Below are 24,721 nucleotides of genomic sequence, written 5' to 3' on the forward strand. Positions count from 1 at the left end.
GGGGATAAATTAGAAGCCTTCCCAATAAGATCAGGAGTGAAGCTAGGATGCCCATTATCACCTCTATTATTTATCATTGTACTAGAAACACTAGCAGTAGCAATTAGAGAAGAAAAAGAAATTGAAGGCATAAAAATAAGCAATGAGGAGACTAAATTATCACTCTTTGCAGATGATATGATGGTTGACTTGAAGAATCTTAGAGAATCAACTAAAAAGCTAGTGGAAATAATCAACAACTTTAGCAGGATACAAAATAAACCCACATAAATCATCAGCATTTCTATGTATTTACAACACAACTCAGCAGCAAGAGTTAGAAAGAGAAATGCCATTTAAAAATCACCCTAGTTAATATAAAATACTTAGGAATCTATGTGCCAATACAAAGAGTTATATGAACACTTTCCACACAATTAAAACTATCTAAATAATTGTAAAAACATTAATTGCTCATGAGTAGAATGAGCTAACATAATAAAAATGACCATCCTACCCAAATTAATTTAATTATTCAGTGCCATACCTATCAAGCTACCAAGAAACTTGTTTATTGAATTAGAAAAAATTATAGCAAAGTTCATTTGGAAGAACAAAAGATCACAAATATCAAGGGAAATAATGAAAAAAAATGTGAAGGATGGGGGCCTAACAGTACCAGATCTTAAACTGTACTATATAAAGCAGTGGTCATCAAAGCAATATGGTACTGGCTAAGGGAGGATCAATGGAATAGACTTGGGGTAAATGTCTTTAGCAAGATAGTATAAGATAAACCCAAAGATCCCAGGTTTTGGGTCAAGAACCTACTGTTTGACAAAACTGTTAGGAAAACTGGAAAATAGTATTGGAGAGATTCAGTCTAAATCAACATCTCACACCCTATACCAAGAAAAATTCAGAATGGGTAAACAACTTAAATATAAAGAAGGAAACTATAAATAAATTAGGTGAACATAGAATAGTATACTTGTCAGATCCAGGGGAAAGAAAACTTAAGACCAAACTAGAAATAGAGAATATCACAAAATGTAAAATGAATAATTTTGATTATATTAAATTAAAAAGGTTTTGTACAAATAAAACCAATGCATCCGAAATTAGAAGGGAAGCAACAAATTGGGAAACAATCTTTATAACAAAAATCTCAGACAAATGTCTTATTTCTCAAATATGTAAGGAACTAAATCAATTGTATAAAAAATCAAGCCATTCCCTGTGGGAGGCCAATAAGAGAAACAGAATCTCAAACAGATGAAAATCTGAGACTCCTCTTTTGACCCCTTTTATGAACCATACCTTTTCTTATTGAAAAACATTGTAGCCTCTAGGAAAACTTTAAGTTCTTAGTAAACTAGCACTTAATGAGTTAACAGCCTTTTTTTACTCAGCAGAGTAAAGCTGCAGCTGTGGGTATAACTGCTCCAGGTGTTCCAAGGTTACAGAGTGGCAAGCTCAGGCAAAATAACTTTTAGATAAAGTGAGGCTCATTTTTAACCTTTAGACTTTTTCTCATCCAGCATTATCTTCTTGGGAAAATTATTTGTAAAACTATAACTTTATTGTGCTTTGATATGCCATAATTTGTGTTTCTGTGTAAACACAAAGTTTTGGGGGGTTCTTTTGTGTGAAATGAGTCTTGAAGCATATATAATAAATTCCATGCTCCTGGAGACAGAGCTGGAAGTATGAGCTAAAAGATCTTCAGTGTCTGTTGCTGCCTTATCAACTAAGGTATCTTTATCAGATTATCTGAAGACGATTGATAGATCTGAAGAATTCCCCAGTTGATAATAACTAGGCAAGGGACATGAATAGGCAGCTTTCAGATAAAAAAAATCAAAACTATCAATAAGCACATGAAAAAGTGTTCTAAATCCCTTATAATTAGAGAAATGCAAATCAAAACAACTCTGAGGTACCCTTCACACCTAGCAGGTTGGCTAATATGACAGCAAAGAAAAATAATAAATATTGGAGAGGATGTGGCAAAATTGGGACACTAATGCATTGCTGGTGGAGTTGTGAATTGATCCAACCATTCTGTAAGGCATTTGGGAACTATGCTCAAAGGGTTTTAAATTATTGCCTGCCCTTTGGCCCAGCCATACTACTGCTGGGTCTGTACCCTAAAGAGATAATAAGGAAAAAGTCTGGTACAAAAATATTTATAGCCACGATCTTTGTGGTGGCAAAAAATTTGGAAAATAAAAAGGTGTTCTTTGATTGGGGAATGGCTGAACAAATTGTGGTATCTGATACTGATGGAATATTATTGTGCTAAAAGGAATAATGAACTGAAGGAATTCCATATGAACTGGAACAACCTCCAGGAATTGATGCAGAGTAAAATGAGCAGAACCAGGAGAACATTATATACAGAGACAGATACACTGTGGTAAAATTGAATGTAATGGACTTCTCTATTAGCAGAAATGCAATGATTCAGGACAATTCTGAGGGACTTATGAGAAAGAACACTAATCACATCCAGAGAAAGAACTTTGGGAGCAGAAACACAGAAGAAAAACATTTCTCGATCACCTGGTTCAATGGAGATATGATTGGGATACAGATTCTAAATGATCACTCTAATGCAAATAATATTATGGAAATAGGTCTTGATCAATGATACATGTAAAACCCAGTTAAATTGCTTGTTGGCTACAAGAGGGAGGTGTGAGAAGGGGAGGGAAAGAATATGAATCATGGAATCATGGAAAACTATTCTAAATTAATTAATTAAATAAATTAAAAGAAAAAAAAAGAAGGTAACAACATATTGTGAAACCATTAAACAAATAATCCTTATTTGTCTCTCACCTACCCTATTTGGGCAATTCATAGTAATATCATAGAGGGTTGGCAAAGTACAGATCTCTTGGCTCCTTGTGGCATGGTTTTAGTTCACCAGAAAGAGGGTCATACTCTTCTTTCTCTAGCAATATTCTTCCCTTTCTAGAGAGTATACTGTTCCCCTTTAGGGGGCCATTGTCAAATTCCCTAACTTAGCTACCCCAATGTCTTAGAAATGCTACAGCTTGGGAATTCTTGAGTTCAGTTACCAAGAGAGAGTAGCTAGGGGGCAACTAGGTGGTTCAGTGAATTGAGAGCCAGGCCTAAAGACGGGAAGTCCTAAGTTCAAATCACTTCCTAGCTATGTGTCCCTGGGCAAGTCACTTAACCCCTATTGCCTAGCCCTTATCACTCTTCTGCCTTAGAACCAATACAGAGTATTGCTTCTAAGATGGAAGGTAAGGGTTTAATAATTTAAAAGAGAGAGAGAGAGAGAGAGAGAGAGAGAGAGAGAGAGAGAGAGAGAGATTGAGAGAGAGAGAGAGAGAGAAGCCTACCAAGCTGGAATCATCCATTCTCAGGATCACTAGTCTCTGATCTATGTTCAGAGAAAAGAAAAAAGTAACAGAAGCAGGCACCCAAGCATTAAAAATCCAAGAACTCCGCAAACAGGTTCAACTGGGCAATCATGGATTACAACTACATTGATTACTGTTTGCTTCTCCTACAAGTCTCTGTTCCCATTACCTTTGGGGAGGAGAATGGAGAATTTTCTTCCTACCCTCTGTATTCCATTTTCAAAGTCAAAGACAAAGACAACTCTGGAAAAGAAAGAGATGAGGTATTTTATAATTTAACTTTATAGCAGCTCTCAAAAGATGAATTGTGAATGATTAATAACCCTATGAAAGAATGTTCCAAATCACTAATAAAAGAATTAAAAATCAAAACAACTCTGATTATGCTCAGCAAACTGCAAAAATGACAAAGTACGAAGGAGTTGTGGAAAGATGGACATCCTATAATATACTGCTGGTGGAACTATAAATTGCTCCAACCATTCTGAAAAGCTATTTGGAATTTTGAAAACAAAAATGACTATATTTAATGTCCACCACCTTTCAGATATTCCATTGGTAGGCATGTATCCCCAAAAGACCAATGACAAAAAGAAGGTCTCCCATAGATATAAAAATTATGGCAGCACTTTTTATAGTATATAGTTCTTACTAGGAACAAAGACACCTGGCTTGGGGATGGTGAAACAAGTGTGGTACATGGTAATAATGGAATATTATTCTGCTTTTAGAAATGCTTAATATAATCTATAGATTTCTTCTCTTCCTTTCTTTTCCTGCAGGAAACAGAAAGAAGACCATGGGAAAGAAGGTAATCCTTGCCTCTGCTGTTGTGAAAACAAAACAAAACAAAACAAAACAAAACAAAACAAGTGGCAAAGAAAAACGGTCAGTTCTTTGAGAAAATCTCTTAGAACTTTGACTTTGCTTGGTTGGGACATGAAGATTAAAAAGGACCTAATGTATTTTGTCAAATGGCCTCAGTACATTGGAGTGTAGTATCAAAGGTTTATCCTTTATAAGCATTCTAAAGTGTCACCAGTAATTAACCAGTTAGGCCAGATTTTTTTTTATCATTAGACAACTACCCAACTGTTTAAACTTGTCCACAAGTACAGACCTGAAACAAATCAAGAAAAGGAACCAAAGCTGCTGTTTCAGCCCGAGTTGAAAGCTTCAGACAAGGAGTAGGGGCTGTATCTCCTAAGAGACCCTACATCCTCAGTCTTCCCTACTATTACTACCTTGGTAGAAAACGAGAAATCTCAGTGGGTAGTGAAGTGGGTAAATAAACACAAATACACACACACACACAAGGATTCTTTTGTGGGGAAAGGGATGAAGGAAGAATGAAAGGTGAAGATGTATAACCATCTTAAACAAATACAAAAGGGGCTGTGACAATGTGAGTGAGCTTAGACTAATTCATCCAGGGACATCTTACTTCTACAGGGAAAGACACAACAGGAATAAAAAACATTTTTAATAATGACTTTAAAGGATAAGGGCAGTAGAGAGAGGTCACCCTAACCTAGTTGTCTAAGGACAAACTCAGGAGCTGGGAATTGGGTCAGGATCTATGCTATTTTAACCCAGATGACTTAACTAAACTAAGGTCTAAACTAAACTAAATCTCTTACTAGAATAAGAGGGGGCTGGAGAGGTGGGATTCTCACTATACTTGTCCATGGTGCTCCAAGATATCACACATGTCACAGGAAACCAGGATCAAGTTTTATCCACAGCCAGTTAATTCCCAAAAAGCTCTAGGGAGTAAGGTAGATAAATCTGCTGCCCACCAACAGATATCTAAGACCTTTCTCTACCTAGGCCACGATAGTTGATTGAAATATTTCTTCTCAGGGAAATCTCACTCTGTCAGCTCCTTGGATATTTGGCAAAGCTGGACCACACAGTCAAAATCTCCTTCCTTCAGCCTGGCCAAACCACACTCTCTTTTCAAACCCTGGCTTCATTCCATTATGGAATGTCCATGAAGTCCAAGATTTCTTCAAGCTGTCATCTATTCTGCCTTATCTTAAGTTTCCTATTTTCCCCATTACAGTAGTGAATGTGTATAATGTGGACCTCATTGAACTAGTGTTCTTCCTACCCATCTCATACCCCAAACCGAGGGCTCCTTGTTGTATTATCAAAAGAAGGACCATATTGGATTGTTTAATTTGCAAAAAAAAAAACCTGTATGAGACTTACCTTCACCCAGAAGAATCCTGAAGAAACGAGAGCCCTGCTTAAACTGGTGGAAGCTACCAAAACCAATGATAAGTTAACATATGATAAGATCTATCATCATTGGGGTGGCAATGTTCTGGGTCCCAAATCAGGGGATTCCAATCCAGAATAGACAAAAGCTAAGGAACTTTGAATCAAACCAGGTTAAATACGTAAGTTTAATTTTTCCCTATATAAAAATAGAAATGCTAACAAAAAAAAGAACTGATGAATCTATTAGAGCATCGAAAGACTTATGGTAATATGCAAAATGAAGGAATAGAGCCAGGAAAATGACATACCCAATGATTACAAAAATGTAAATGGAAAACACAACAAAACATAAAACAAAGTTCTCTCAAATTTTAATACTAGGCCTGAAGAGGAGACATAACAGGCACTGTGAGTGTGGGAGACCATGAGTGTGGAACGTAACATATGATGTCAAATTCCTTTTGGTATGTTGGTTAGTTTGGCTAGACTGGTTTTTTTCCTTTCTCCTTTTTCATTTTTTTTTTTTGTTTCAGATCTTGCTTTTAGGAGGGAGAGAAGGCAGGATATATTGAGAAATGTGTCATTAAAAAAATAGCAATACTATGTATTTTTAAAATTTTTAATAAATTAACTAATTTAGAATATTTTTCCATGGTTACATGATTCATGTTCTTTCCCCCTCACCCCTCTTCTTTTCCCCCGCTCCTGGGGCAGACAAGCAATTCCACCAGGTTGTATACGTATTATACAATGTATTTTAATAGAGTTGGTTGGGGGAACTCATTGAATTGATGAGGGGCTTTTCTGATCAACCCCTTACAATAGTTTTTAAAGGTGGAGGCAGATTCCTACTTGTACGGTTGGTCTTCTATCTCTGAAACCAAAGGCAGGGAGATACTGAGTATTTGGCAGGGGAGACTGGGGAGTCCATCAGGAAGTTTAAGCATGGGGTATAGACACTTCTGATCAATGGCAAGGTGTTAGAGTTGGGCAGGAAGAGGGATTTGGCACGAGTCCATAGTACAGACAGCCTGCAGTCAGGGAGCCTCATATCCTAGGTTTTTAGGACTATAAAAACAACAAAATACATTTAAATGTTAGACTACAGAGCATTTCAGTGAATGTGCAAGCTAGACCTTTTCACTGTCAAGGTCAGCCTGACACAGTACTGGCAAACAGCACACATCTGTTTCAGAGACAGGAGTTAAAAAGATACCAGGATATAGATCATCTCTAAAACCCCTCCCCACAGACTTTCCCCAGACCCAGTTTTCAATAGCCGGATGGGTGATTCTCTAGGCCACTTACAGGATAATAAGCTGTGTGGAGGAAGGAAGGAAGGAAGGAATTGTAGCTAAAAAATTCTGAACCACAAAGGGACTCTGGGAAAGATAGGATTCCTGTGCTGGATCTCTGAGATGGGAGCTCTGACCCTGGAAAAAGGTCAGATAATAAAATAAAAAGTAGGACAACTCCAGAATGGGGAATGTTACTGCCCAGTTATAAGTAAGGCCAGTGAGATCATCCCATGGGCTTAATTTGTGTAGCAATTTTTGAACAGCTATCATGAACCATTCCTAGGGCAGAATTCCTGGGGAGCCCCTAGTGAACAACAAATCCAAGATAAATAGTGGAACCTCATTCAATAAAGGATGAAGATGGTGGCATCTCTTTCCATGCTTGGTTTCCAATGAAGGATGAAGGCTGTAAGCCTAAAGCCAAAATGCCTGCACAATGTCCAACACAATTACAGGAGTTTTAGGGATAAGATTCATTTCCACAAGGCAGGATAACCTTTGGGACCAAGGTGACATCTTACCAGGTCCTGATTAGTGTGAATAATGAATCCCATGATGTGGTTGCATTATTTGTATTCATGCTATTCAAAGTTAAAATTTTATGTGAAATATAATTGGTTCAGTTCCAATGGAAATATGTAATAAATTTTATGAATTGCACTTCTTTGGAGTGCAAGTCTAGCAATTCTGGGATTATTTTCTATTTATTTAAAACCAAGTTTTCTTCCATTGTTTGCTATTTTTTCCAGAAATCTTATGGAATCAGAAAACCTTCAAGATTATTGTTGGCACAAGGTGACAAAATGTACATCCACACTGCTGCAGCCTCAATTGTACTTGTGGCCTTTCCAGTAATTTTAATATGAATGCAATTGAATTTCCATTTTAAAGTGACTGAACCAATCAGTTTGTAGTAAGTTTTTCCCCTATCCACTTCCTGTCCATTTTCTTTCACTGCCTTAAGTAAACTTGTTGTTTTTGTCTGAGTGGATGCTATGCCAAAAGGAATGTGTTTTTGATTATAGTCTGCAATGGGTAAAAGGCACTCTGCATTTTTATCATTGTAATACTTCTTTTATTTCTTGGTGTTGTTTGCAAACCAGAGACAGCTGGTACAATACTGCTTTTTTACTTTTATTTGACCTGCAGGTTTTATAATAACCTATATTACAGATTTAGGCATTCCAACATTTTGGGGTTTTTTTTGGAGTTACTATGATTTCATTCATGTTATTCAGTTAAATAAATTTTTTTAAACCCTTGTACTTCGGTGTATTGTCTCATAGATGGAAGATTGGTAAGGGTGGGCAATGGGGGTCAAGTGACTTGCCCAGGGTCACACAGCTGGGAAGTGGCTGAGGCCGGGTTTGAACCTAGGACCTCCTGTCTCTAGGCCTGGCTCTCACTCCACTGAGCTACCCAGCTGCCCCCTTAAATAATTTTTTGTTGTAATGTAGTAAGTTGTTTCCTTTTTAATATTAGCAACGTTTTCAACTGAAGAATTTGTCAATTTTGTTAATAGATCTCCTTTTAAAAATAATTTTTACCAGTTACATGTAAAAACACATTTTAACCTTTTTAAAAAATTCTGAGTTCCAAATTCCATTCGTCCCTCTCTTCTTCCTTCCTTAAAACTACAAGCAATTTGTTATAGGTTATAAATGTGCAATCATACAAAACATATTTCCATATTAGTCACATTGTAAAAGAAAACAGACAAAAAGATGAAAAAATAAGTGAAAAATAATATTCATTGATCTTCATTCAGATTCACGGGTTCTTTCTCAGGGAGATGGATAGCATTTTGCGTCATGAATAATGGTTCTATTCTTAAAAAAATACAACTGTTGGCAAAGTAGCATGCATCATAGCATGCATCGTAGCCTCATGTGACAAAAGTATAGAACAGACTGACAACAGAGTGGTGCATTAAAACCCTCAACTAGTTCACTGAACACATTACATTAATTGAATTGTCTCACACTAACTGTGATCTGATATAATTTTATAATTCACACTAAATTGAATTTTGACTTACTTGAAATTGCATTTCAAGGAGCAGAGAGAGCCACAGTCAGGACTAGGAAAGAGAGGGAAAGCTGCCTAAGAGGCAATGAATGGAAAGGCTTAGTGGAGGATCTTTTTTTTAAATGTTGGCCAGATCCCTGATCTCATGTGTATAGGGAGCTCCAGGTGAGAGATTCTCTGTATTGAGGAATAATCAACACTGAATTGTAGAGTTGCCAACAGGCAGAGAAGTCGAAAGGCTGGCCCAGAATCAGCTAGCCATGATGTGTCTGAGGTGCGCCCTCTGCATAGGTCCTTAATTCTTTTGTTAAATGCACATAATTTTTAGTGTTAGAAAATTCTACTCTGTGGCACATATTTAGTTTGTGATGTCACAACCTAAGCTATAAAGGCTTTGATGGAGAAAAGAATATGGAGCTGAGAGAGATGGAAAGAGAGGGGGAAGAAAAGGAAGATGAGGAAGAAGAAAGAAGAAAGAAGAAGAGGAAGAAGAAAAAGAAGAAGAAAAAGAAGGAGGAGGAGGAAGAAAAAGAAGAAGAAAGAAGGAAAGAAGGAATGAAGAAAAGAAGGAAAGAAGAAAAGAAGAAAAGAGAGATTATGGCCAATACCAAAGCTTCAACTTTCATGGGAAACCTTGGGTTCCACAAGAGCTGCCTCATTCCACTCTGGATCAACAAAGCTTTTAAAAATTGCAGGCTAACAAGATTTATTGAGTGCCTATTATGCCTTACACCTATGTTGTCCACTTCTGCAACTCCCTCTCACCTGTGGCTCAAGAGGCTGTGGCATGGGCAGGAGCCATACCCTAGGTAAACCACTGGGGCAGACAAGCTACAACAAACTGAGGGTAATCCACAGGTCCCAAACCCATTGATGAGTTAGATGGGTGTCTACCCAAAGCTTGGGAAGACTTGCACCAGAGAACAATTATTCTAACAGTACTTCTCTCTTCAAATAACTTCAGTGGCTTCCTCTTATCCCTAAAATAAAATATGATCTCTCTTTTGGCAAGTAGAACCCTTCCTAATCTGACTTTTAAACTACCTAGTTAAGCCCATTGCATGTTATTTTCTTTTTTCTTTAAACCCTTAACTTCTGTGTATTGGTTCCTTGGTGGAAGAGTGGTAAGGGTGGGCAATGGGGGTCAAGTGACTTGCCCAGGGTCACATAGCTGGGAAGTGTCTGAGGCCATATTATTTTCTTTTACACATATATGTTCTAGATAAATTGGTCTTATCACAGCACCTTTCTATACCACATCTCATTCTCATTTCTGTGATTTTGCCCATGCTCTCCCCCATTCCTGAAATGCAACCTCTTTGTTTCTGACTCACAAAATCCTTCAAAGCTTAAATGCTTACTGAAAACCCTTTCTAATTACCCCAGTTATTAGTGCCAACTGTTCCTCCTCCCATTCCCACGAAATTACTGTGTTTGTTTTGTATTGATTTAACTGGGTACATGTTGTTTTCCCTTGGCAAAATGCAAGCCCCTTTATAACAAGGTCCATTATTTTTTATCTTGGTATCCATAGAACCTAGAACACAGTAGCTACTTAATAAATGTTCACTTGTGTTGAATACAAATAAATTTCCTTTGAAAATCTGAAACAGTTTGTTTTTTTGACAGGCTTTCCAAGGCAAAAATTAAATATATTGATGTTCTTAGTAATGTCCATCAACCAATTAATGTTCAGGGAGGGAGTAGAGTCATTGAGCAGCTGCAGCCATGTGAAATATCAAGGAACAGAGGTTTGAGGTAAAGTTAATAAGGTATTATTATATAGAATATGTATGCTATACTACACATTATTATATATTATATGTACAGATTACATATTATATGCACACATTACAATATATCATATGTACACATAACATATAGGCACACACCACAATTAGATACATGTATATAGTATAGATCACATACATACAATATGCACACACCAGTGTATCATGTGTATGTAATATTAGAATTGCATTACTTATACATGTTAAATATTAGATAGTATGTACATGTGACATATTATGCATAGAGCACATATTAGTATTGTATATACACATTGCACACATGTACATTGCGTGTGATTAGATGTATCATTGATGTGTATATATTACATTGTGTGAATATCATTAGGTATTATATACATGTTACATATTATAAAAATATTGTTCTGTTATAGACAGTATTAGATAATAAGCAGGTTACAGTTAGAAAGCAGACGTGTCAGATCCCAGCCATACCCAGTCACTGGCTACAAGCTCTGTTAACCTGATCCTTTTGGGTCTCTTTTTCCTATATTTACATAAATGTACACACACACATCTGCATTCATATCTATGTAGCTATATACAGTACAGCTAATTTTTTTCTAAATTTAATTTTTTATTTATTAAATTTTATTTATTAAACTTTTTTATTTATCAAAAATTTAAATTTTATTTTGAATATTTTCCCATAGTTACATGTTTCATGTTCTTTCCCTCTCCCCACTGGGTTTTACATGTATCATTGATTAAGACCCAATTCCATATTATTGATAGTTGGACTAGTTATCATTTAGAGTCTACATCCCCAATAATATCCCCATCAGCCCATGTGTTCAAGCAATTGTTTTTCTTCTGTGTTTCTCCTCCCACAGTTCTTCCTCTGAATGTGGCTAGTTTTCTTTCTCATATGTCCCCCCCCCACACACACACACACACTGGGGCAGCTAGGGGGCACAACGAATCTGCAGTGAATTCTGGAGTCAGGAAGACTTCTAGAATTCTAATCAGACCTCAGACACTTACTAGCTGGTTGACCCTGAGGAAGTCACTTCACCCTGCTTGCCTCCGTTTCCCCTTCTGTAAAGTGAGCCCGAGAAGGGAATGGCTGACCCACTCCAGTGTCCTTGCCAAGAAAACCCCAAATGGGATCACGGAGTAAAACATGACCGAAATGGCTGAACACCACCTCTACTATACACAGGTATAACAGACACACGTCTGTCTCTAGAGCTGGTTGGCAGGCGGCTACTTGTCGGCCGTCTCCCGTTAGACTGCGAGCTTGGATTCAGTCTGCCCTTTCTGTTGTTCTCTCCAGCGTCTCATGCAGTGCCTGGTACAAGGTGGTGCTTAATAAATGTTTATTGAGTGATTTTACCAGCTTTACTAGATCAGATTCCCAAACCTCCCTTTCTCTGGGAGTTTCATCCTGCTGGGCGGCTCCTTTCCTGGCTGTGACCCATCCTGCACCCTCAGGGGAAAACAGGTCCTCGCACCACCCCTGAGTAGCTGGGTGGCCTGGATCTCATCACTAACCCTTCTGGGCCTCATTTTATCATCTGTAAATTGAGGCAGTGGCCTCTAAGAACGGGATTGCTTTTTCTGTTTTTCCTTTACTGAGGGCTGCTGCAGAAGCAGATGGGGTAGGTCCAGGGCCCCAGAAAGGGCGCATTTAGAAGAGCAGAGCTGCAGAACAAGGGGATTTGAGAGCAAAACTGTCCCCTCCCTAGAGATTTGACTAGAATGCTATTCTTGGCGCTTTTGCTGGGCTACAGACTCTTAGATGGGAGACCTTTTGGGGAATTTAATCCCTAAATAATAAACATACTTTGTTGTTATTGTTTCATTGTGTACAACAATTTATAACCCCGTTTGGGGTTTTTGTGGCCAAGATACTGGAGTGGTTTGTCGGTTCCTTCCCTGGCAAGGAAGCTGAGGCAGACAGAGTGAAGTGACTTGCTCAGGCTATTAAGTGTCTGAGGCCAGATTTGAACTCAGGAAGACGAGTCTTCCTGATTCCAGACCTGGTGCTCTATCCATTGTGACACTTCACTGCCCATCCTGAACACAATACAGTATTTCCCTCCAGGAACATTCAAACTCCAAGGACTAGGATTGTTTTATTTTTGTCCTGAATGTCTGATACATACAATAGGCTGCTCCAAATGTCAAAGGTAGTTTAACTACCATGAATATAGCAGTTTTTGAGCAAGTTATATATGAATACTGAATACAAAAACATATCCTTTCCCTCCATGCATTTGTGTTTAGTTAACACATTAATTTTTTTTGCATTTCTGCAGATTAACTGGAATTTCACCCAAAAGTATGAAAGAGGAAAAGAATCAAGGATATATATTTCACCATAAGAACTGGTAATTTGGTGTATGGTATGTATACTTTACACCACTGAGAAATTAAAAAAAAATTTATTTAAGAATCACTATAGTTAAAGGGGCAGCTAGGTGACTGAGTTGAGATGGGAGGTCCTGAATTCAAATGACCTAAAACATTTCCTTCCTGAGCAAACCTGGACAAGTTACTTAATCCCCATTGCCTAGTCCTTGCTGTTCTTTTGCCATAGAACCAATACATGGTTCTAGGACAGAAGGGAAAGGAAGGAAGAAGGAAGGAAGGGAGAAAAAGGGAGGGAGGATGGGAGGAAGGGGAGGAAGGGAAGGAAGGAAAGAAAGGCAAGAGAAAGAGAAAGAAAAAGACAGACCAAGCAATCAGGAAAGAATTGTTGTAGTTAGATGTGCTAATGACAAAGACAAGAGATAAAAGATATGATATGTTAACTAGGATCTTTTATTGTCAGACATCCTTTGAGCAAATATGCAATTTTTCTTAAAGGCTGTGGTTTGTCAAAAAGGCCCAAAATGGCTTTCATTTAAATTCTCTTAATGCACAAATTTATCTCAGTTGATGCAAGTTTACCTTATATTACAACTTTTTCATATAAAAATAAATGTCCCAAACCAGATTTTTCTTCTGGTTAGAATTGCAGATTTATTTACAGATGTTTGTCAAGACACCGATTAAGAAACTGGGATAATGGATTTTTAAAAAATTAAAACAACACAATATAATTTCATGCTCCTTTAAAAGATTGCTTCCATTTTGTAAGAGTTTGACTTTGCTTTCCCCAACCCCAACAGGGTATTTTTGTAATTTCTAGCCAGTTTTATAAGTATAGTGTCCTTTAGAGTAACATTTAATATTTAAAACTTTTATAAACTAAAGATCCCCCACATATGGCATGGACTTAATATGGCATTGAAAAATTGCATTTCTGTATAAGGGTAATCTATAAATACCATTATCTTAATTGGCTCCCTATCTGTATACAATACAGCAGATACAGAATGCAGACTCGCTACATGGAAAATAAAACTGTCAAAATGGGGTTTAGAAATATAAGTAAAGACATAAGAAAATCCAGGATTCTGATTTATTAATACAACTGCCTTATAAAGTAACCATAAAATTGAAACAACTATAACTCTGAACTATTAAAATGTACAGAAGGATTGTTTACACCATTGCACGTCATTATTCCCTTTGCTTTTAATGCTCATGAGAAATGAAATAAAATTAGAGTTTATATAACACATGCATGCATATGCAAGCACATCTACTTAGAAGAATAAACAAAAACAGTCCAATGTCTGCGAAGAAGGCTGCCAGCAGCGCTCCAAGTAGAACAGACGGTCCGGTTCCCCTCCCAGCTCCCTGCCCCTCGTCCCCCAGATTCCTCACTGTACCACTAGCAAAGGAAGTCCGGCTGGGAGCTTAGTGCATAATAGATGGATTCACTCCCCTTCTTCCATGTTTTCTTCACTCTTCTGAATGGAAAGGAAGGCTCTCTCCTCAGGAGCACAGTTAAGGTCAATTAGTGTTGGTTTATAAGGTGAAGGCACTTTTCGCCACCTTGGTGGCGGCGCACACGCACACATACACACACGCACACAAATACACACATCTTTAAGGCATGGATCATCTAAAAGTAATAAAGCTTTGGAAATTTTGCAGACTGTGAAGCTGACAGTTTAATACATGATTTTTCAAGTTGGCATCGTGTAAGGACTTGCGGAGAAACCTTCCCCCCACCGCGAGGGTCTTCGACAACGTCCCCCGGAGCTTTGCTGATGGCCTGAATCAATCAGCAGGTGGGAGGGAGCCCCTCGAGGCCAGAAGGTGAGAGGTTCAGAGATGAGGGTCCTGGCGACGGACCCCACTTTTCATCGCGAGCTCCCTTGGCTTCCGTGACTGCTCACAGATCGCGAGGTGCTGTAGCGCTTCTTCACGATCATACTGATATAAGCTTTCATCAATTTGGCCACGTCCACCACCTGTCCGAGCAAACAAAAGAAGTCCGGACCAGATGGTGAGTTTTCCGCAATGCAGCAACACAGAGAAGCCACCATCCAATGGTTTTCCCTAGCAAATGAACATTCCAATGCTTGCCCAAGAGTGGAGTCACTGACTTGGAATGTTTAGCCTTAACTCAAGTTTTGTTAATGTGCAGTGGCAGAAGCTTCGCTGTGGATCATGGACTTTTGCTATCCTAAACTGAGATTATGGGAAAATGAGCCACATTATTCCCACTGGTACTCTTCTATTTAAATCAGTGATTCCCAAAGTGGGTGCTGCAGCGATCTAGGGGAGCCGTGATGGCCACAGGTGCATTTATCTTTCCTATTAATTGCTATTAAAATTTAAAAAAAAATTAATTTCCAGGGCACTAAGAAATATTTTTTCTGGAAAGGGGACGGTAGGCCAAAAAAGTTTGGGAACCACTGATTTAAATGAATTGAATATAGTTCCAGTGATATCAAAATATATGTTAAGGGTACCCATTAATGTTAAAATATCCCCCATTTAATTGATCAATCAATCAGTGTTCTAGGGATGTCTGTATAAATTTTTTTGCACTGATTTTAAGACTAGTAATAAAAGCACATAAACAGTAATGCTGTACCAGTCATTTAACCTCTGAGTGCTTAAAAACTCTGATAAAACTACAAGTTACAGATGAGTTTGATGGTAGGTAGCAGAGATTTTCATACAGAATTCTCCCCAGCTATGAAGTCAAAGATCCACAGGGTTTTTTCTTTTTATTTCTTCTTATGAACTTTATAATCTGTCCTGCTCCTGTTCTTTGAATTGTTTTCTCTTTTCACAAACATGAGTACAAATTGTTCTTTACAGGATCTACCCACAGTAATTAAAACATCTGGCTAACCAGCTGCAGACTTAAATGCTATATTGATATTTTTAAAGAAGAAATAAATTTAAATCCAATTGTCTGGTCAACCTTATCACAAGGAATTAGTGGCTACTGTTTATTTACTGAGTGTTTCACCAAGGATATTTAGGATACTAATTTGTTGTCATCCCTTACCTCACTGGTTTCAAAAAGCAGTTCTCTCTCATCGACCACAATCTTGTATGTGTTTGCCAGTGGCGCCCCAAAGGACAGGATGTGTTCATACTGGAATACCTCTAATGGCCTGCCCTCTCCACGTTTGTAGACAGAGACTGCTTCAGCACTGACTCCCAACCAGAGCTCTTGTGGAAAGCCACCTTCTTTGCACTATTAGAAAAAAGAATCACGTAATAGTTGTAGAACCAATAAAAAAATTTTTAAATACTCTGAATCCCTTCATAGAGTTCACAAAAGCTTTCTATATATTAATAAGTTTGTTTGTACCTCATTCTCATGGGGGAAATTTGGAAAATGTGATGAGGACTGTTTTTCAAGGATTATTGAGCCATTTTGATGACATGGCCAATCATCAGCCTATTTAAAGTACTGATTTGAATAATTTTTTGTTGAAGTTTTGTTTTACTACATTTAATAGTCATTTGATTAAAAGTGATCCATTATTCTGGCAACACTACCTTATTTGCCAAGATTCCCCCAGTGAATTAAGGAGTCAGAACTGAGATGAGAAGGCAGGGCTTCTAGTAGAATCTACTGTTGTAAGCTTAAATTTTGCACCAGTTTCTTGCTTAACAGAATATTCCTCAAACATAATATATAAAGTACTGAAGGGCATTTCCTGAAATCATTTTATACTTGGTAGTTTGGACCTTTCCTGAAATAAATATTCTAGGCAGGTCTAAGTGATCTTTGTGTACTATATTTGGGATGATAAAGGTCATATTCAAATTATCTTCCCTGTCAAATTAATTATCTGTTCAGTTTAGAGTTTAATATGTCTATAACTTCCTCCTACAGATGTAAAAGAGTGGCTAGTTTCCATCTGAAATATACTAGATATAATGAAGCACTGGATATGCACTAATGAGACCTGGATGTCCTCGACCAGAAAGCTCTAATACAAACTGGAAAGGATTTCTGAACCAGTAACTCCCTTTTATAAATATATATTTTTAGCCTGTAATAAAAGGCCAATATTCTTACCATGGGATAATAGGTAATTATATAACACATTAATTCACTCTGGTGATAAACCAGATGATCTAGGATATTATTAAGATAATACCATTGTAAACAATTTACTTTAATAAGAGATTAAATGATATTGGATTAATGTTAATGATAAACTACAAAGCTGATGAGAAGAAAAAAAGTATAAAATAGATGGTTATAATTTGTAGGATTTGGTTCACTTTCTACAAAGTAGGAATATGATGAAACTACTTGAAACTTCTAAGAAGAAAAAGTGGAATGCTATTTTAGCAAATATTTCCTTTTATACAATTCCCTTAATTCTCATGATATATTAGTTATACATTGGTTAGAAATAAGGAATTTTTTTTTAATAATGAAGTTTTTATACATATTCACTACAAGAATATGGTCTGCCAAATGAGTTTTTTAAATTCATTTAAGTGTCATCCTTTATTAGTAGCATTTATTCTATTATCTTTCAATTTCTTTTATTCTGTTTTAAGTCCTTGGCTCTACATACTACCCTCTTAACTCACATCATTACCCGTAGCTGCCTTACCTCCACATCAAAGAGTGTAGAGCCATATCCAGGCCATTCTTTAATCAAAGCCATGTATTTGGCCATGGCCTGTTCTTGATTCATTCCCTGTAATTTTTTCCATTTATCAATGACACTGGCTCGAGCAGAGGAGACTTCTTCCTTGATCCACATATCCAACATCTGCTCTTCTTCGATCTTTTGTCGGCTGACAGACCCCGTCCGGAAGCTTCTTCTCAGCGTTCCTTCTAAAAAGCTAGTGCGTCTCTTCTCCATCCTATCCAAAGGCGAGAAGGTTTTGGTTGACTGTGTAATGCGAGACTTGAGTTTCTGTAAAGGGTAGACTTCCTCTAATGCTGGGACGGCAGTATGCATCGTATAATCTCCCTGCAGGTACTGAAGCCTCAAGGCAGCGAGAACTTGAAGGTTTTCTTCGGGAGCTGGGTAATGACCTCGGATAACAGCCTCATGAGCCTAAAAGGAGTAAGAAGGCAACTTCAGGGACCCTATATTCAAAATGTATTTAAGACATCTTCCATTTTATCCATCTTTCTTGCCCTGAGACCAAGCTCTGGAGGACTTCACCATGGCAACTCCAGGATTCTTTCCTTGAGGACTGTGCTGCTCTAATTGGGAAGAGTCTCTTATGTCCTCCCTACATTCAGGATACCTGATGCCCTCTCTATACCCCAGCCTTCCTGGCCTTCTTGCCATCCTTCCTGCCAACCCACATGTTAATTCTTCCATCCCTCTGACTTTCAAGTAAACACTATCATTTCTACTAGAAATATGTATTGGCTGAGCATCCTTATGGCTCTGCTCACTGCCTGAATGAGTTCCCTGATGCTCTGTAGCATCCTTCCCTGGAAACAACTCCTACGTCCCTCCCTGGAAACAACTCCTTCCACTAAGATGTGAACCATGAGGACTGTTTTGTTTTTGCCACATGCGTCTAGCGTACACCACTTGTTGCTCCAAGTGTTGAAAGAAGGTTTTAACTAACACAAATGTAGCAGTTTTAACTCTCATGCATATAGCAACAGATGTTTTGCTTTGTTTATAGAAGTGTTGGCTTCTCCTTTGAGAATAGACATTCCTTGAGGAAAGGATGATCTTACTTCCTATTCTTACTACGATGTTCCTTTTAGCACCGGAGAAGTGCTTAATGAATGTTTTCTTTCATTGGGTGAGGCTGCCAGGTGGCACAGTGGAACAGATACTGGGTTCCTGGAGTGGAGAAGACCTGAGTGGTAATCCAGCCTCAGGTGTTTCCTAGCTGTGAGAATCTGGGCAAACCATTTAATCTGTTTGCCTCAGTCTCTTCAACTGTGAAATGGGGAATCATAAGAGCACTTAGCTCACAGTGTTGTTATGAGGATCAAAGGAGACATATTTGTAAAGAAATTAACATAGGGATAGGTACATACTAGGCATTAGATAAATGCTTCATTCCCTTCCCTTAATCACTCATTGTTCAAGAGTTTTATTAAAACTATCCCCCTATATGACAAATTAGCAAGGTTTCCCACTATTTGCTGGGGCAAGAAACCTATTTGAAATAGCTCCCTCTCCCTCTCATTCTCTTTTTACCTGTTCAAACATAAATGCAAATTCCACACTGTCTTTTGGAACATTATCTGTGTCCAAGAAGCAGTAGAGTTTGAAGTAGAACTTCCAGGGCAGGTCACCAACCTCTGATGTGGCTGTGAGCCTGAAAATACAAACCATGATATGCTTTTTAAAGAGCAAAATGCTAGTTAACATATATTCCACAGAGGACTCCTACATTTTTTTTATTTTTAAGATTTCTTAATGCTTTTATATTTTTTACATGACAATCATTTCCTGATATACCTTCCTCCTAGTCCTCTTTTGTAAAGAAAAATCATCCAGCAAAACTGACTGAGATAGCAATATCCCGATTGCTTACTTTTGTCATGTTCAGAATTTGTTAACTTCCCTTCCCTTCCTGCCTCCTGCTTTATGGAGAGGAGTTTTTTCTTCCCCATTAGCTGCTCTCTGGAACCAGAATTCGAATTCTTTACCTTTAAGCTAGCTTTGCATGTTTAACATTCTACCATAGTAATATAATGTCCATACATATTTGTGAGGGGTTTTATATACGCACATACAGTTAAATGGTACAGTACAGAGAAAGGGAAACTTGAATTCTAACTAACCTCAGACACTATTCCTAGCTATATGAGCCTGAGCAAATCTCAAGTTTCCTCAAATGCAATATGGGGATCAGAACATAATAGCAATTACCTTGCAGGATAATTGTGAGATTCCAATGAAATAATATCTGGAAAGTGCTCAATAGTTCTGGGCACATAGTAGGCACTATAAAAATGCTTATTCCTTTCTTATTTCTTACTTGGGAAGGCTTTTGGGATACCCTCTATATGGCTCAACAGACATCATATTCTCATACATTTAAGTTAATATAAGTTAAAACAGAATCGTTTCATTCAGTTATCAGTTTTCAAAAAATATTAGTACTTAATTTTTTTAAAATAAGTATTTTTTGAATATATCTACATATTCATCACTCTGCTGATTCCTAAGTCCACAAAGAGAACAATTCATTGGAACAAGGAAACCATGAATACTTCTCTATTTGCCTTTTTATTTTTTTCTTCCTAGCTTCTTTAAAAACTAACCAAAGAGCAACTAGGTAGCACAATGGATAGAGCACCAGACTTGGAGCCAGAAGTACCTGGGTTCAATTCTGCCTTCAGACGTGAGAGAGAGAGAGAGAAAAAACCAAAACATCTTAATAACTGGCCCCATATTTTGGCATAAGGTTCATTACATTTGGATAGGAGATGAAGTTTATTTGCTCTGAAACAAGGCCTTATACATTATAAGTCTGATTTGAAATATTTTGGGTGAAAATATCTAAAACTCAAGTTGGAGATGGAGAACAGGGGTTGTGTTAGCTTACTAAGCATAGCTTCAAAATAAATTAATACCAAAAAACTAAAAATCAGATAACTACATAAAAAAGTATTTATAAGAATTAAGAGAAGCATCTGAATTTATTAGTGTGCCGAGAGAAGTATATGTAGAGGAAGAGAGGCAGGATAAGAAGGATGAGATGTACAGGAGAAGATGGAGCACTTCTAGAAGCTAGAAAGGCAGTAAAATTAAAACTACTTTAAATCCAAGACTGTTTCATTTTTGTCTTTTGAATTTCCAAGTCCTAGCAACATCTTCCCTGTACACAGTACCTACTAAAAGATCTCCAATTATTATTCAAGGGAAACAGGATAGCTTCAACAGGCAGAAAGATTAAATAAAAAGACATTCAAGGTTGCCAGTTATTCTGAAGGTCCTAGAAGCTCATGGGGTTCAGATGAATGAGTTTTAAAGTGTATATTTACTTTGTATTTGAGTGAGTCAATCCCTATTAAAATATTAGAAAATTGCTAGACTGACTTTTCAATTAAAGTTTTATCCATTCTAGGCCAGGGTTTATAACTTTTCTCAATGTTTTTAATGCATAAAGTATAATGTACAGTATTTCAAAGAATCATATTGAAATAAAGACATAATTCCCCCCTTCTTCCATTTGCTTTCACAAATCTGAAACCTGCTCATAGATACGAAGTTAAGAACCCTTATATTGTCTTATTTAATAGATTTATATGCACTTTGGAAAGCTTTGGTTGCATTATGTATAAGAACATCATGAGAATTGACTAAATTATAGAGGATGTATGGTTTTAGTGGTCATTTCCGAAGAAAGCTGTATATTAGCCCCTTTGTTAAGAAAATGAGTTCATATGGGAAAAATGAGTTGATACAGATGAGAAGATTTGCTTATTGGAGAAAACAAAGAAGGCAGGAAAGAATTGTTAAAGAATATCTTAATAAGAATATCAGCAAATCAATGTTTTTAGAATAAAGCACAATATCTACAATCCTATTACTTTCTATGTGATACAAGTATAGCTGTATTTAAGGATGTAAAAACAACATTAAACTCTAGTTGTTAGTTTCCACAGAGTTTATTAATATTTGCTTGAAAGAAAAGGCAGACAGATAAGAGAGAAAGAAGCCTATTCTAAACTAGCCACATGGGCTCCCTCCTCATGGCTCCCTCCTCCACCTTCCTTTCAGGGCAGTATAGAGAGCCTGCTTCCTGAAACTCCCTTTTTTTAGTCCTTCTCTTTTACCCTGGATCAATAACCTGATCCTTTCCGGCTTTAGTGCCTAGGTCACTGCCCATGACCCATGCAGTACCAGGACACAGCTAGGACCCCAGTATGTGATCTTGGGAGGGGGTTCCTTCACACAAAGACTAAGGAAATGGAATACAACCAACTAAAAACAATATGATGAATCAAACAAAATAAGATAATATAGATTACTATTTATGATAGTTCATTTTAGAATTGCTATTGTGAGACTTTAAGGAGACTTACTTTTCAAACTTGGCTAAGACATCAGCCACTATAGTTCTGCTTTCAATTGCTTTATCAGCAGTGCCATTGTACTCAAAAAGAGCAAACATGTTTCTGCTGTCCTCCATGGCCAAACCTCTAATTAATTTTTCAACAACCTGAAACAACAAACAAAATAAAACTTTTAGAATCTTTTGAGTTCTACAAGTTGTTAATTAAAAAAAACCACAATAGTAATAAGTACACCTTTACCTAAAATTCAAAATGTATTGGTACCTCAATTTAGAAGTAAAAGTGAAGAACTAAAAGTGTGTTTTGGGGCATAAGGGCCATTTGTCAGGGTACAAGAAGGGAAAGGGATATTTTCAGAAATGAGGGTGTTTACACACTGCAAATGAGCAAAAATGACACAAAATACAACAATGTTTAATATTTAAAGTTGCACTTTTTGTGGTGGCAAAAAATGGGGGGGGGTGTCCCTTGATTGGGAAATGGCTAAACAAATTGTGGTATGTGATAAGTTTTTTAAATTTTATTTTATTTTTTAATTGATTAATTAAGAAAATTTTTCCATGGTTACATGATTCATTTCTTTTCCTCCCCTCCTCCCATAGCCAACGTTCAATTCCACTGGGTTTTACATGTGCCATTGATCAAGACCTATTTCCATATTATTAACATTTGCACTAGGGTGACTGTTTAGAGTCTACATCCCCAATCATATCCCCATTGACCCATGTGATCCATCATATGTTTTTCTTCTGTGTTTCTACTCTGACAGTTCTTTCTCTGGATGTGAATAGCATTCTTTCTCATAAGGCCCTCAGAATTGTCCTGAATCATTGCATTGCTGCTAGTAGAGGAGTCCATTACATTTGATTGGACCACAGTGTATCAGTCTCTGTGTACAATGTTCTTCTGGCTCTGCTCCTTTCACTCTGCGTCAATTCCTGGAGGTCTTTCCAGTTCACATGGAATTCCTCCAGTTCATTATTCCTTTTAGCACCATAATATGTGGTATGTGATAGTGATGGGATACTATTATACTGTAAGGAATGATGAAGTGCTTGATTTCTATAAAAACTGAAAAGACCCCTGTGAACTGATGCAGAGTGAAATAAGCAGAACCAGGAGAACATTGTACACAGAAACTGAAAGATCGTGGAATGATCAAATGTAATTGACTTTGCTACTGATAGCAATGCATTGATCCAGGACAATCCTGAGAGACTTATGAGAAAGAATGCTATCCACATTTAGGAAAAGAAATGTGGGAGTTAAAAAACCAGAAGAAAACTTATGATTTATCTCTTCTGTATGGGTGTATAATTTGGGGTTTTGGTTTTAAAATATTACTCTATTATAAAAATGAATACTGTGGAAATAGGTTTTGAGTGCTAATGTATTTGTATAACCCAGTGAAATTGCTTGTCAGCTCCAGGAGGGGGGTAGGAAGAGGGTAGGGAGGGAGAGAATTAGAATCATGTAACCATGGGAAAAAATTTTTTTAATTAAAAAAATAACATCCTCCCCAAAATAAATAAAAAAGAAAATAAAAACATTCATCAAGTTAAGCACCTTCTACGTATATCTGCATGACAATTTAATATTTCAGACATTACACACACACATACAAATAAATAGGAAAACAGGAGAGTAGAACATCTCACCTCTCCAGCTGTAGTGTGAGAGTTGATGGTGATCTTACAGGATCCTCCACCATGGCAATAAACAGTAGATGTCATTTCCTGTCTATTAATCAGGGCTTCTATTTCATCCCGGGAAGGCACAAACTCTCTGCATTTGGTTTTTTTAAGAGACTCATAAACGAAGGCGGCATACTTTTCCATTTCTGTTCCAGGAAACTGCTCTCGTATCCTAGGAGACAAGCACTGGCCTTTAATTACAAGTTTTAAGGAAAAAATTTAATGAAGAATTGGTAGTCTGTGCTCCTGGGGATCTGAATTGACTTTACTTAAGATCCAATAAGAGGCCATCACAGTGACTCACTGGCCCTGATCGCTACATGGTACATGTCCATTTTATTTTAAATAAGAGAAAAACAACCAAATGTTTAAAAGTGTACCTGGTTTGTTGCCAGCTCATCTTTGAATCAAAGAACTTACCTTTTAACACCTGGGGCTCTCATTCAAACAGTCTTGTGGAGGACAAAAACCAAAACCAAATAGCCTTCATCCACAATAAAATAAAGTAAATAAAAGCCTGAATCTGATTTTTTTCTCTGTGGAATATAAAATGCCAATTCATTTTTCTCATGAAGTGGCCTGAGCACATAGGCTACACTCATTGAGATGTGTTCCCTGAAGACAGGTATGAGTATAAAAATTACATAATATTTCTAGGACGGTTTTGAAATTTTCATCTCTTTTCCCCTGGGTATTGTTCCTTCTGTCCAACTGTTTACGGGCTGACTCACCATCTCTTGACTTCCTAGTCCAAAACTCTCCCCTGGCCACCCATCCCTTATATAGGTTATTTTCCTTTATTAGAATGTGAACTCCTTTGAGAGAGGCATCTACCCTTTTTTTTTGAGGAGGGCATATCTTGTTTCCTTGGCACTTAGCATATAATTTGGCACATACTAAGTGTCTGATAATATTATCATTTTTTTCATTCAGGGAATCTCAAAGTCTGGCAAAG

General features: G+C 37.3%; 1 protein-coding gene across 2 annotated transcripts in view; it reads right to left on the reverse strand.

Annotated features, from left to right (window-relative positions):
- Positions 1-13,479: 13,479 nt before the first annotated feature.
- Positions 13,480-24,721, reverse strand: part of MYO10 (myosin X) — a 233,476-nt gene continuing 222,234 nt past the window's right edge. For both annotated transcript variants that reach the window (XM_044665583.1, XM_044665593.1), the window contains 6 exons: positions 23,731-23,938; positions 22,082-22,218; positions 19,242-19,362; positions 17,673-18,125; positions 16,097-16,288; positions 13,480-15,044 (listed from right to left, as the gene is read on the reverse strand). In XM_044665583.1, coding sequence (XP_044521518.1) covers positions 14,934-15,044; positions 16,097-16,288; positions 17,673-18,125; positions 19,242-19,362; positions 22,082-22,218; positions 23,731-23,938 — 1,222 coding nt within the window. In that variant the 3' untranslated portion in view covers positions 13,480-14,933. The remainder of the gene's footprint in view (positions 15,045-16,096; positions 16,289-17,672; positions 18,126-19,241; positions 19,363-22,081; positions 22,219-23,730; positions 23,939-24,721) is intronic.

Source organism: Gracilinanus agilis, chromosome 1 (genome assembly GCF_016433145.1).
Source record: "Gracilinanus agilis isolate LMUSP501 chromosome 1, AgileGrace, whole genome shotgun sequence".
Classification (NCBI taxonomy): domain Eukaryota; kingdom Metazoa; phylum Chordata; class Mammalia; order Didelphimorphia; family Didelphidae; genus Gracilinanus; species Gracilinanus agilis.